Source organism: Hypanus sabinus, chromosome 18, assembly GCF_030144855.1.
Source record: "Hypanus sabinus isolate sHypSab1 chromosome 18, sHypSab1.hap1, whole genome shotgun sequence".
NCBI classification, from domain to species: Eukaryota; Metazoa; Chordata; class Chondrichthyes; order Myliobatiformes; family Dasyatidae; genus Hypanus; species Hypanus sabinus.
This window is the reverse complement of record NC_082723.1, coordinates 73,173,461-73,188,557: the sequence shown is the minus strand read 5'-3', so window position 1 is coordinate 73,188,557 and position 15,097 is coordinate 73,173,461. Positions and strand designations below refer to the sequence as shown.

At 40.7% G+C, this 15,097-nt stretch overlaps 1 protein-coding gene across 10 annotated transcripts in view; it reads right to left on the bottom strand.

The window, feature by feature from the left end:
* arvcfb (ARVCF delta catenin family member b) overlaps positions 1–15,097 on the bottom strand; it is a 551,538-nt gene that overhangs the window by 216,594 nt on the left and 319,847 nt on the right. For all 10 annotated transcript variants that reach the window (XR_009516569.1, XM_059994656.1, XM_059994661.1 and 7 more), the window contains one exon: positions 3,887–4,045. Coding sequence is in view for 9 of the 10 variants with exons in the window: in XM_059994656.1 (XP_059850639.1) it covers positions 3,887–4,045 (159 nt within the window). In the remaining variant the exon portion in view is untranslated. The remainder of the gene's footprint in view (positions 1–3,886; positions 4,046–15,097) is intronic.

The following is a 15,097-nucleotide window of genomic DNA, read 5'->3' as shown; positions in this document are numbered from 1 at the left end:
CCTCTCATCACCACCTGAAACTCTGCCAACAAGAGTTGTATCGTCAGTAAAATTATAGATGGCATTAGAGCTACAGTCATGGGTGTAGAGAGAGTTGGTTAGTGGGCAAAGCACACATCTCTGAGGTGGGCTAGTGTTGATTGTCAACAAAGTTGTTTTCGATCCACACAGGCTGTGGTCTGCTGGGTTAGGAAGTCAAGGATCTAGTTGCAGAGGGAGGTACAGAGGTCCAGGTTCTGGAGCTTTTCAATCATAACTGTAGGTATGATTGTGTTAAACGCTGAGCTATGTTCAAAATAAACAGCATCCTGGCATATATATTTGTATTGTGATTCTAAGTATTTTGAAATGGGAAGAAATTAAAAGGTGATTTGTTCAGAGGGACAGAGATTTCCTTCCATACACATTGCTAAGACTAACAAGCCGGTGCAACCAGTAAAAACAAAGGCAAACTGCATATTGATTTTTATTAGCATAGTCTTGGGCTACATTATTTGTTTTGAATGTATGCTTTCTGTTATCATAACCATATGTGCTGTGTGCTATGGGTAATGTGTTTTAGACCTTGGCCCAGAGAAATGCTGTTTCACTTGGCTGTATTCATGTGTATGGTTGAATGATAATTAAACTTGAGCTTGAACTTACTACAAGAGCATTTGTCTAACTTTCTGCTAATTATAAGAGCCCCAATAGACTGCACCTGGAATATTGTGTACAGGTGTACAGGCTTCCTCCAAAACCATAAGGAGGGAGTGCATCAAGAGTTCACCATATTTATTCACTGGATGAGTTTTATGAGAACAGATTATATCTATTCTAAACAGAATTCAGAAGAATAGAATATTTTTCACTGATGCACACAAAGTTCTTACAGGTCTGACAGCTATGTTGGCTGCAGTCAGGGCTTTATGCTTTAGCTCTTGTTAGGACTCCCATGCCAAACAAGTCAAAGGTCAGAAGCCAGACTGACAGTGGTCCATCGGTGCTCCAAGTTCGGGGTTCAGGGGCTCAGGGCTAACAACACTGACTGGTTACAGAAAGAGCAATGTAGAGTCTTTCTGCATCTGAGTGCAACAGTATTCTGAGTCTCCACTCGGAATTTGCATTACTGACAGTAGTGTAAACAGAGAAGAAGCTACTGACACGATAAAGGTACCTCTGAACATCAGAGACGGAGGGCCACCGGCTTTACAGGCAGTAAGTCACATACTAGTAACATTCACTTTCGTTCACCTTCTAGCATACGCACTATGTTATTCTTTAGTTAGCTGGCATTAATATCTCAGCAGATATAGCTATGGGTATCACAGGTACAATTAAAATGTTAAACCCTATTATCTCTTTCCTACAAATCGTTGATTAGTCACAGTTCATTACTATATCACAATTAAGTCACGGGAAATGCTCCTTTGGTAAATACTGTTTTAAGTGGTCAGATTTGTCTGATCATTTGGGAATCATTGCTTTTTAACAAATGTGAATGAAGCTGACATCAACGTGAAACTGCTGGCACAAGGACTAATGCTGATCGTCAAGCTGCAACAGTACTTATCCTTTTCTCTGATAAAGACAAGGTCTCACTCTTCCACTTATTTCTTTACTCACTTACTACCTGTTCCATCGCTGGCATTTAGGGCAACAATTAAAGTCCTCCATCTCTGGCAGTGTTCAGTTCTTTCTTCATCAAGTCAGTAGCTCAGTTTTCACTATTGTCAGTCATACAAAGTCATACAAGTCCTGGATTACAACACAGGGATACCGTTGCACTCAGATGTGGAAAGATTCTTCATTGCTGTTTCCTAAACAATTTTGTCTGACCAGACAGTTTGTTAGCCCTGAGCTGAAACTTCAAACTTGGAAGACCAGCAGACCACTCTTAGTCTGGCCTCTACCATGTGACCTCTACCATGGACTCAAGGCCCTGACTCCAGCCAACTTAGCTCTCTAGGTCATTAAGACATCTTCAAACTCTATGACAAAGTTGTGGTCCGTTTGGAGGACTTACTACTTTGGGGGCAAACAACAGCTATCACAAGTTCACCATCGATATATATTGAACATAAATCGGAAGATGTGTGGCTCGGGCGGTTGATGGTTGGGTTGAATTCTTCCCTGATCTTGACAAGTTACTTGCAAATGTTTTGTTACCATGTGAGGAGACATTATCAGTGCGCTGTTTATTGTGGTGTGTTCTCTGAATGATTAGCCTTCATGTACTTCTCAATCATTTCATAAACTCATTTGTGATGTGGGCAGGTAATCACGTCAATGATTGACTGTGGGTATAGCGACAAAACGTTTGCTAGTAAACGTTCCAGATTCAACCCAACCATATATTAAACAAGGAAAGGAAAATCTTCAAGACCATCCCTCAGCAACATGTCAGGTCATATATCCGTGACAATGTAAATCACAACAATCTCAATGACTTAAAACATCGTGGGAGCCTATGCTAAAAATACTATTTTTAAAAAATAGCCGGAATGAACCATAATGATCAAATTGAATTTGTGTCACAAGCAAATAGACGTCATTTCTCTGCTCCAGACCTTTGTGGAGGTAAGTATCATTTTTGGATGAATGATTTGAGAATTATGGGGGTGAATTAGATCAGCCATGATCTTACAGGATTGGCAGAGCAGGTTCAAAGGGTTATTCCTGTTCCTTATATTAAGACCACAAGACATACGAGCAGAATTAGGACATTCACTGTATCGACCTTTCGATCATGGTTGACTTGTTTTCCCTCTCAAACCCATCTCCTACCTTCTCCCTGTAACCTTACTACTTATATAACTATCAACCTCCCTTTTAAATATACCTAATTATTTAGCCTTCACTGCTGTCTGTGGCAATGAATTTTACAAGTTCAGCATCCTCTCGCTAAAAAAAAAGCTCCTCTTCTAGGTGCTAATATGGTTCTGGTTAAACAAATGTGTCATTCCATCAAATAGAATAAAAAAAGTTGGTTTCAAAGTTTAATACTAAGTACACCACTCAATGGCCACTTTATTAGGTACACAAGCTCATTAATGCAAATATCTAACTGGCTAATCGTGTGGCTGCAAATCAATGCATTAAAAAACAGTGGAGGCTACCTCAGTAAATATATTTAAGACAAGGCTGGATAGATTTTTGCATAGTAGGGGAATTAAGGGTTATGGGGAAAAGGCAGGTGGGTGGAGAAGAGTCCATTGCCAGATCAGCCATGATTTTATTGAATGGCGGAGCAGGCTCAACAGGCCAGATGGCCCACTTCTGTTCCTACTTCTTATGTAAAACGTGCAGACATGGTCAAAAGGTCCAGGTGTTATTCAGCCCAAACATCAGAATGGGGGAAGAATTGCGACTGACAGTGGAATGGTTGTTGGTGCCAGACAGCGTGGTTTGAGGATCTCAGAAAGTGTTGATCTCCTGCAATTTCACACACAATCTAGAGAGTTTCCAGAGAATGGCCCAAAAGAAACAATAAAACAAAAATAAAACATCCACTGAGTGCCAGTTCTGCTTGTGAAACTTATTTATAAATGAGAGGTCAGAGGAAAATGGTTCAAGGTGACAGGAAGACAACAATAACTCAAGTAATTACGTGCTACAACAGTGGTGCGCAGAAGAGCATCTCTGAATGCACAACACATCGAACCTGGAAGTGGATAGGCTACAGCAGCAGAAGACCATGAACATAATAAAGTGGCCACTAAACATACATTAATAATCCTTCTATTATACTGCCATCATGGGACAACAGAAGCTGGAGAAAAATCTGTTTTTGGGCTGAGGTTGGTGCAACATTCTGTACATAGTGGGGGCGTGGCAGTATACAAGACAAACCATCCTAACATCCAAGTAGAATAACTGTGCTCTCTTAATAATCATATTTTCTTACCTTAGTTTCTGTTCGTCTTGTAGTTCCATCATCGGATGTCACCACTGACACGTGGGAGGTGGGAGTGCCTGGGTCCTCCTCAACAGTAACAGTCTCTTCCACCAACTCGTGTGGTTCCTGCATCGTTGCTTTACAAGTCTGATTATTTGGACTTTGCTCCTGGAAATTAAATATGACATTCTATAAGCTGTGGTGTACTACATGATCTTATTCTTACAAACTGTTAACTCGTGTCTTCATTAGGGATCTTGGCTACTCAACAGTTCAGTAACAGATTTCACCCCAGCATTTTTTCCCCCACTGAAGATTCATGAGTGAATTTTATAAAGGTAAGTAGAGTTTATAATGAGAACAGAAGTTCAGGGTCAGGTTGCATGATGTGCTTCAGTAACTCTGCCATCCACAGTCCCAAGCCAGGCTGTGAAAGGAGGAGGATTGTGCATGGGGCTAGCAACTCCATCCTGTAAAATCCCAGTACTACCGAAATGCCAACAGAAGCTCCAAAGACCTCACCCCTGGGACAGGAAGGATCTGCAATTGGCTACAGCAGGGGACAACCTGAAAGACTGGACCAGGACAGAGGACTCAGGCATAGGCTGCTGACAGCAGTTAGCCTCAACAGAGTTGATGGGCTTAAGTAAGTATGCTTCAATAGTCTTGGCATTAGGAAATACGGTAGTTTTTTTGTGAAGAAATCTGACAGGTCTTTCCTTGGCAGTTCAACAGCATTCAACAGCCTGGTAACAAATCTCCAATTGCCAGAGTGAGTCACTTTGACAGCTGTTTCTGTTTACAACATGAAGAGATGAAATTCTGACATTTTTGGGGTCACAAATGTTGCATAAGATTCTTTTAAATATTCCACACCAATCCAAAAATTCTCACAGTTAAACTAGTTGTATTTAATGTCCCTCCTACAGCTAGCTGGTAAATACCTCTAAATCCACATTCTCAGTCAATCACTGGCCAGGTAATGTTAAGCCTTACAAAACTTCCAAAATTCCTCATCAACATCCTAGCAATAGCTCACAATGTTCTGTGCTGTCAGTCAGTGGATGAATGCAAAATGTGTTCTGGCTGGGTCGTGTCATAACAGCAACCTCTCACTCAATGTCAGAAAGACCAAGGAACTGATTATAGACTTGAAAGGAGGGAAACCAGAGGTACACGTGCCAGTCCTCATCGGAGAATCAGAGGTGGCGAGGGTTAGCAACATCAAATACGAGGGTGTTACCATTTCAGAGGACCTGGCCTGGACCCAGCATATAAGAGCAATTGTGAAAAAAAGCTTCCTTAGGAGCTTGCAGAGATTCAACATGACATCTAAAACTTCGACAACTTTCTTGAGTCTTGACGAGACAAGTTCGACAACTTGTCTGAGTGGGCAACTCTCCACTCAGTGGTGAGTTTATTGACTGGCTGCATCATGGCATGGTATGGAAGCACCAATGCCTTTGAATGGAAAATCCTACAAAAACCCAGTACCTCATGGGTAAAGCCCTTCCAACTATTGAGCATATCTACATGAAATGCTGTCGTATTAAACTGGTAACCATCATCAGGGATCCCCACCACCCAGGACATGCTCTCTTCCCACTACTGCCATCAGGTAGAAGTACCTTCAGCCTCAGGACTCACATCAGCACGTTCAAGAACAGTTATTACCCCTCAACCATCAGGCTCGTGAACAAAAGGGAAAAAACTACATTCACTTGCCCCATCATTGAGACCAGAATCAGGTTTATTATTACCGGCATGTGATGTGAAATTTGTTAACTTAGCAGCACCAATTCAATGCAGATAATCTAGCAGAGCAAAAAATATATACAATAATAATAAATGAAATAATCATCATAATAAAGTAAATCAATTACATATATTGAATATATTAAAAATGAGCAAAAACAGAAATACTAGTCTTTTTTTGTCTTCTGCATTCTGCTTGATCTTTCAATGATCCTGTTATAGTTACTATTCTATAGATTTGCTGAATATGCCCACAAGAAAATTAATCTCAGGGTTGTATCTGGTGATGTGTATACAATCTGATAATAAAATTAACTTTGAACTTTGTATAAGTTGATGTAGCTACTACTTTTCTCAGTTATTAAAAAACTCCAGAATCAATTTACCTGTGAGCTGAAAATACATTGTGAGCTGGCACAATACACCATCATAAGGTAACAGTGACAAAGATTGATAAATAAAAGCTTACACAACCTTATTCTCCTACAAGAGAAAAGCATCTGCAATTTAAAGCCACATCTGACTGCATTGCTTATTGTGTAGGGGAATTCCAGCTGCTAGAATTGTAAATAATTCCAGCCGCCTTGTATGGGATGCAGAGAGAAAGAAGAATCGTACTGCTCCAGTTTTGAGTGTATAAAATGGATTATGTACCTCCAAATATGACTTCTACACCTTCTTTCTTTTGCCTCTAAATTATTTTTAAAAATTCAGTTCATATCAATCCTCCAAGAGGACCGCAACCATGTCATGGTTTGGAGGCTTGTGTCCCTCAATAACCCGGAGAGCTAAGCTGGCTGGAGTCAGGGCTTTGTGCTTTGGCACCCATGCAAAACAGGTCAAAGGGTAGAGGCCAGACTAAGAGTGGTCCATTGGTCCTCCAGGTTTGGGGGTTCAGTTCAGGGCTAACAACCCAGGCTGGTCAAACAAAACTGTTACAGAAACAGCAATGAAGAATCCTTCTATACCTGAGTGCGACAGTATTCCCAAGTCTCCGGGACTTGCTTGATTGATAGTAGCACTGCTCCAGGAAATTACTAACTCCATCTCTAACTGAAGATAGTAAAATAAAGCCAGGGCTTCACATTGCAAAGCAACTTGTGAGTGTCTAAACATCTATTTCAAGAATGCAGCAAGTATTTCTTAGTCAAAGAGCCACACGCATGGGCAGAGATTATTTCTTAATGCAAAGGCCACACACATACAGAGAATATTCACCAAAGGCCCACACAGATGCTTCTTACTTAAATACTCTCAGAACTTAAAATGATATGCTTCAATGTACTGTATGTAGCAGCATAAACTCTGAATGAAGTCACAGACTTTCATGTTTGACTTTTAAAAAAATTAAATGTAATGTGCTCTCGAATGCAAAATTATGAGTTGGATTACTATTGCCTCATGTGAAAAAATCTTTTGATATTGTTTACAAATCAATTCATTGTGACCGTATAATGAGGAAGCACAAGGCAAAACAGTAAAAGAGGAAAAGTGTTACAGTATAAAGTGCAGAGTAAATTGACGTTAAGGTACAAGGTCACAAAGACGTAGATTGTGAAGTCAAGAGTCCAGCTTATTGTACTGGGGATTGATCAATCATCTTCTAACAATGGGGTAGAAGCTGTCCTCGATCCTAGTATGATTTCAGGTTTTTGTATCTTCACCTTATGGGGGGGAGGGGGTTGAGGGGAATGGAGGAAACAAAGTGCCCAAGGTGAGTGGGGTCTTTGATTATGCTGGCTGCTTTACTAAGGCAGCACGAAGTGTAGACAGAATCCATGGAGGTGAGATGAGGTTTTCATGAAGCGCTGAGCTGTGATCAGTGCATCAGGTAAACCAACGAAAGAAATAGCGCCGTTTATCTGCAGAGCAGCTGTCCTACCAAGCAGTGATACATTCAGAGAGGGTCCTGAAGAAGGGTTTCGGCCTGAAACGTTGACAGTTTACTCATTTCCTTAGATAACCTGCTGAGTTCCTCCAGCATTTTGTTGTGTTGCTTTGGATTTCCAACATTTACAGACTTTGTCATGTTTAGTATATTCTCTATGATGCACTGATAAAAATTGGTGACAGTCAAAGTGGGTATGCCAAATTTCTTTGGCCTTTTGACTACGCAGAGGTGTTAGTGAGCTTTTTCAGTCATGGCATCAACATGATTGTACGAGACAGGCCAATGGTGACATTCAGTCCTAGCAATCTGAAGCTCTCAATCCTCTTGATCGTTGTACATGCCACTGCATTCTCTACTCACCCCCCCCCCTTACTGAAGTCAATGACTAACATTTTTGTTTTTCTAATATTGAGGTAAAGGTTGATGTTATAATGCCATGTCAACAGCCTCCATCTCCTTCCTGTATTCCAACTCGGCATTATTTAAAATACAACCCACTATGGGTTGTAGTTATCTGCAGTTTGATGTGGTGTTTTCAGGGCAATTGAGCGATCTGGCGCTCAGCTGTCTCTGAGGGGGTTCCAAGAGGCCAAGAAGCCGGGCCCATGATCGACTCCTTTCCTCGGCCATCTCAGCAACCAACACGTTGAGGAAGTTTGAAACATCGAGGTGAGTGCAGAAGGTGAGAGGGTTCAGGACCGTCTACCAGCCTCTTGTTCGCTGCTGCTGGAGGAAGGTGTCATGTGACAGTCCCTCTCCCCCCCCCCCCTTTACACACACACACACACACAGAAGTTCCAGTTCTGTGGATTGGACCACAATCTTTCAATTCTGTGTTTTTAATATTGTATTTTCACTCATTCTTTCTTTTTGCCACTTGCACAATGAGGGCTGTTGATGTTTTCTTCTTTGAAATAATTCCAAGGTTTAATACACACAATGGTGGAGGAACTCAGCAGGCCAGGCTGCACCTATAGAAAAGAGTAAACTGTAGACATTTCAGTCAAGACCCTTCAACAGCACTGCAAAGAAAGAGAGAGAATTCCTGATGTTCTTTCCAGTCCTGACAAAGGGTATTGGCCTGAAATGTCGACTGTTAACTCTTTTCCAGAGATGTTGCCTGACTTGCAGGGTTCCTCCAGCCTTTTGTATGTGTTGCTTTAGATTTCCAGCAACTATAGATTTTCTTGTGTTAGCTCCATGGTTTTCTTTGTTTCATGGTTGTGTGGAGACGACAAACGTCAGTGCTGTATACTGTATATGTACTTTGATAATAAATGTACTTTAAACTTTGAAATGTTGAATCCCAGGTGTAGGAGTCTGGAGATGAGTTTGCTTGGAATTGTAGTATTGAAGGCAGTTATGCAATCAACAAACATGTCTAACATAAGCATCCTGACTGTCCAGATGTTCCAGAGTTGAGTACAAAGCCAGGGATATGGTGTCTGCCTTAAACCTGTTACAGCAATAGGCAGATAGTAGCAGATAGAGGTTATCTGGGTTTAATACATGCGTATGCCCAGATCCCTGAAGCACTTTATGATGGTGCATGTCAGAACCACCAGATGGTAGTCATCAAGGCACGTTACCCTGTTATTCCTAAGTACAGCTAATGTTAACTTCTTGCAAGCACTCCTTGCATTAACCTTCAGTGGCTAGCCCATAAAATCAACATTGCATAACTTTAGTATAAATAGGCAAGTTTCTCACAGACTGGCTAATACAAAAGATCAGCAGCTAATTATGCTTTCTGTACAATTTCTTGCAGTCAGCTACACTGTGCATTTGGTTACGACATTAATTAACTTCTCTTCCCCACAAAAAAATTGTCACACTTTATTCAGAGCCAGCCATTTCTGAGACAGCACTGTGCAGAAATTGGTTACCACATCCCCATCTGACTATTAATGAATGACTGCTATTGGGAAATTAGGGGATTGCAAACACATTGTATCAGAATGTCTATTATCACATTGATGTGGTGCTGGAGACCAATACGGGCCAGACAGGGTGAACGAAGAAAATTTCCTTCCCCTGACAGACAACAAACCAGGAGAGCACAGACACACAAGTAATTAATTTATTGACACATAGGGTAACCTTCAATTACTCATTATGTGCAAGATGACGCCAGTGAATAGCGACATCCTACAGACGGTTCACAAAACTATTTCTTTTACTACTTCTTTCAAATATAACTAAACTGCATGTGACTGGAACCAGAGTTTTATACTTTGATAGTATGTTTTAGAGATAATTGAGCAACTGGCGAACTTGCTGTCTCCAAGGGAGTTCAATAAGGCTTAGAGCGTAGTGTGCAGCCTGGGGGCCTGGGAGCATTGACACAGGCACGAGCCCATGATCGATTCCATTGCTTCTCACCGACTGAGGTGTCAAAGGTGCAAACCCATGATCAACAACATCGTTTCTCACCATGGAAGTGTCAAGGGCTCGGTTAAAGTTGACAAAGACAAGAGCGGAGAACGGGCAGGTTTTCAGTGTTGTCTGCCTCGCCATTTTGCCAGCTGTTGTCAGAGGAAAGTGCAGGAATCTAGGGACCCACACTGCCAGATTGATCAGTGAGGCTATGGACTCGTTTTGGTGGACTTTAAGGTTCATGTTGCAGGGGTTCCTGGATTCTGGTCACTCTTTTTATTTCATTGTTTTTCAGCGGTTTGATGGAACGGATTGATGTGGACTGGGGAACTTTGGCAAGGAATGGCCCTGGGGCTTGCGTGGGCTAGCAGTGCAGCACTGAGCTGAACTAAACTGAACACTACCGGTGTGATGTTTGATACTTATGTGTTGCTTGTTGCAATTTACACAATGTGCTCTTTTTTTCTGAGCTTTAGTTGCTTGATGTTTTCTTGAATCGGTTCCATGGTGTTTCTTTGTTTTACTCCCTGCGAGAGGATGAATTTCGGGCTTGCGTTCTGTATACATACTTTGATAATAAATCAATTTTGAATCTTTGATTTAATTAACTTCCCGAATCACATCAGCATACAGCTCAAGCCTCTAGGCAATTGGTTTGCATCTTAACAGGCCACTAATTGGAAAGTACGTGGAATGATGTTTACCAAGCATTCCGAGCAGTTTTTTTTTGCTCTCATCAACTCACCAACACCATCTGATGTGGTTGGTGGTAGAGTAGAGCTTTCACACACACTTCATCCAAGACATTCAAAGATTCAAGATTGAAAGTACATTTATTATCAACATATGTAGCAGCACACAAACCTGAGATTTACCTTACCCACAGACTGCCACAAAACAAAAAAACACCATGGAACCCATTCAAAAAAAAATCAGCACCCCCCCACCCAGGTGGGAAAAAACAAATCCGATTAAATGGCATAGTGGTTAACACAATGCTTTACGGTACAGGTGACTCAAATTCAATTCCCACCACTGTATGTAAGGACTGTACATTCCCCCTTGCGACAACGTGGGTCTTTCCAGTTTCCTCCCACATTCCAAAGACGTACCAGTAGTACAATAATTGATCATTGTAAATTGTCTCATGATTAGGCTAGGATTAAATCAGTGGATTGCTGGGCAGTATGGCTCAAAGGGCTGGGAGTGCCTATTCCATGCTGTATCAAAATAAAATATTTTTAAAAACCAGTGAATAACAGAGTATAAAACACAAATTCACAAAAGTCTAGGCATATTCAGTTCAGCTTGGCCAAGTTCAATCCAGCACCACGTTGTCCATTATCTGCAGGCTGGCCTAATCAAAATCACTCAAAATAGCAACAAGAAACAACCAAAGACTAGAAACGCAAGCAGCAGAAAGAAACGTAGGTAAACTCCATTGCAGAACACCATGTGCCAACTCGTCAAATCTCAAGCAATGTAATTTTACAGTTACTACTTAGATTAGAAACCCAACCAGGATCTCTGCCAGTCCTGGCTTTATTGTATAAACAACTAATCTCACTTCAACATTCGTGTTAAACTTGTTTTCAGATGAAAGGATACTCTATTTCAAACAATAGTGTTTTATCCCAGTGCAACTCAACTTCCTGTTCGCTTGCCCACTACAGACGCTCCCACATTGAGTTGTAAACATTTGCTGTGTTTTATACAGGATGGGATAAAGTCAACTGTATTGAACCAAAGGAAGTAATCATTGCAACAAAACCAACACAGGATCTCTTTGTCAACAATGTTTGCTGTATGGTCACAGTCAAAAGGGCTCTCCTTTAATTGGTGTGGTGGGGTGGGGGGGGGGGGGGAGGAAAGGAAAGGGGAAGGCACCATGAAAGATCTGGGCCAGATACTGGTAAACAGATTTGAATGAATAATGACACAACAGGAAATTAGCCTCATCAACCTTTGATCCATCATGGTAATGAAGACGACAATGACGACTATTGACGCTGCATTATGCACAGACAAAATACATTCTACAATGTAGTGCGGTGGTGGTGGGGGGGGGGGGCAGGGTTGCTATCAACAGCCCAGGCCCTCTGGTCAATTGTTTTGTAATTTAACTAGCAGGTCATTAATTGCTAGTTAATCAAACTGGAAATTATGTTAACATAACTTATAACATGCAATGTTGAAACTTTATAAAGCACCGCTGAGAGATTTTGTGAGCAGTTCTGGGCCCCTTATCTGAGAAAGGATGGACTGATATTGGAGAGCGTTCCATGGACATTCATGAAAATGATTCCAGGATTGAATGGCTTGTCATTTGAAAAGCATCTGATGGCTCTGGGCCTGTATTCACTAGAATTCAGAAGAATGAGGGGTGACCTAATTGAAACCTATCGAATGATGAAATGCCTTGATAAGAGTGCATACGGAGAGGACATTTCCTATGATGGAAGAGTCAAAACTGAGGACATAGTCTCAGAATAGAGGGTATATTTATGGCAGAGGTTGATAGATTCTTAATTGGTCAGGGCATGAAGGGATACAGGGAGAAAGCAGGAGACTAGGGTTTAGGGGGAAAATGGATTAGCCATGATGAAATTGCAAAGCAGACTCAATGGGTCAAATGGTTAATTCTGCACCTATATCCTATAAGCAATAACATAAATCTCCATTGGGCTAGAAGGACTTGGTGTAAACCTCAATTATCAATGTGTGCAAATCAGGGCTCATAAAATATTAAATTAAGTTGCCTAACAATTATCTGGAAGTGAGCATTTGAAATGTCCAGGGGTAACCATCTAGCAACAATGGGATGAGTCAGAGCCTGTACAGGAATACACAGAGGGGGTAGTGTAATTAACACTCAAACCCACAAAGATACGACAAACCTGCCCATGGGTCTGGTAAGACTGTTGGACAATACATACCCAAGGTAGCAAACAATGGGGCGAGAATAAAGGAAATTCTCTCCAATATTCTAATCAATAGCACTGGACAACAAATAAGTGTTGCTTCTTCAGAAATTTTGTTTTGTTTATGATAGACAGCTTGAAGCTGATCACAAATACAATTTCAAATACTTGTATCACGTAGGAATTTGGAGAAAGAAGAAATTAACTTTCATGTGTTTAACTGCATAACAGTGTTGATGTTTTGCAGGAATTCAGCTAAACTAAAAATCTTTTGTTGATGATTTTGTTTGTATTTGGTGTCTGAGGCTTCTCACTTAAGTATCTAACAATAATCAGCCAACATTGATAGATTCCAGTTGCCCTGATACTGTTTCCCCATGACTGCAATGTCCTGGTAAAACCTTCCACCCTGCTTGTCACTGACAGCACCAAGATTTGCAGAGAGGAGGTCTATATGGGAATGCAGAAAATGAATCTTTAGTAACATGTTGCACTTCACGGTTTTGTACATTTGAAGCATGTTTCAATCAGCTGCACATAGTTTGGTGCTCTGTACTTGCCCAAAAAATTTTCAGCAACATCCTTTACTGCCTTCCATGCGATTTTCTCCAGTCCCTCTTCAAACTGCCTGTCATTGATAACCTGTTTGATTCATGGACCAACAAAAAATGCCTTCCCTAATCTTGGTATCAGTTATTCTGACTTGAATCATGAATTAATAAATAAAGGCAATTTTTAAGAAAATGGAACTTTCATAGTGATTTTCATATGATCAGTAGCCCAAATCCATCAGATACACCCAAAGGTATTCAGGAAGCAAAATCTTTGTTGTCCAGTTTAACCAATTAGAACTTTGGCTGTGAAGCAACTTCTAGTGCAAGGCAAGCAAATGCTTTCAGAATGATCACCTTGCCTTAATGATATATGTAAAGAAACAGGCAGCTTATGTTCAAATTGAAACATGTACATTTTCTCCAGATTTGACAAGAAACAAAATCAATTGCTTTAATCAAAACTGATATGTCTGTAGGCGTGCAGTTCATCCAACTTGAAGGTGACCTTCTCAACAAGACTGCAAAGTTTGCATGTCTCTGAAACAAAGAATCAATTGCTGCAAAGAAATCAATTTGTTTTATATTGTACTGACAACTTCTCCAGCAATCAGCAAAATCACACTGATTGCTTATTAATGTTAAATACAGTTTCTTTCCCCAAAAAATTAGAGACATTAATAGGAACAAAATTTAAGGTAATTTTAATATTTATTAATAACACATCTTACAATGTCCTATTAAAACCTCACCAAACATTGAGAAACATGCACCATAGTCCATTACCATGTGAAAAGCAAATGAACACTTCCCTATTATCTTCAGCGATGTGCTGGGAAAAATGCAAGATAGCTTCATCATGAATTTATTAGATGCTTCAACGAGAGACTCAAAATAGATCATAAATTGTACACATCCAAAAAAATCAATTTATGCCTATTTTAATGATGATGTTAAGATGATTTTGTGAAAGGATAAAGTATCATAACAGAGCACATATGAAGATATTGAGCATGGGTAAAGCTTAATTTTCGGTATTTATCCTGATTGTGAAACCAACTGCTGGCAGCACCAACAGGAATCAGTCACCCGACACAGCTCTCAGACTTCAATCATTCACAAAGACTGGGACTTGTCTGACCACAAGACTATAAAGCCATAAAATATAGAAGGAGGATTAGGCCATTTGACCCATCAAGTTTGATCCGCCATTTCATCACGGCTGATCCATTCCCCTCTCAGCCCCAATCTCCTGCCTTCTCCCCATATTCCTTCATGCACTGACTTATCAAGAATATATCAACCTCTGTCTTAAATATACACAATGATTTGGCCTCCACAGCTGCCTATTGCTACAAATTCCACAGATTTATCACTCTTTGGCTAAAGAGATTCCTCAGCTCCGTTCTAAATGGACATCCTTCTACTTTGAGGCTGCGTCCTCTGTACTGAGATTACCCTAACATTGGAAACATTCTTTCCAAATCTACTCTAACAGGGCCTTTCAGCATTCGATAGTTTTCAATGAGGTCCCTTGCCCTCAATTTTTCTGAATTACAGTAAGTACAGGCCTGGAGCCATCAAAATGCTAATCTGTTGACCCACCCCAATGCCTGCTTTTGGGGCATGAGGCCCAGTCCTCTCAAATACAGGCAGCTATAGAATATTAGTAAAAACACAACCAAATATATCTGCATATACTCCCAACCCCTCAACCCAATTGAAA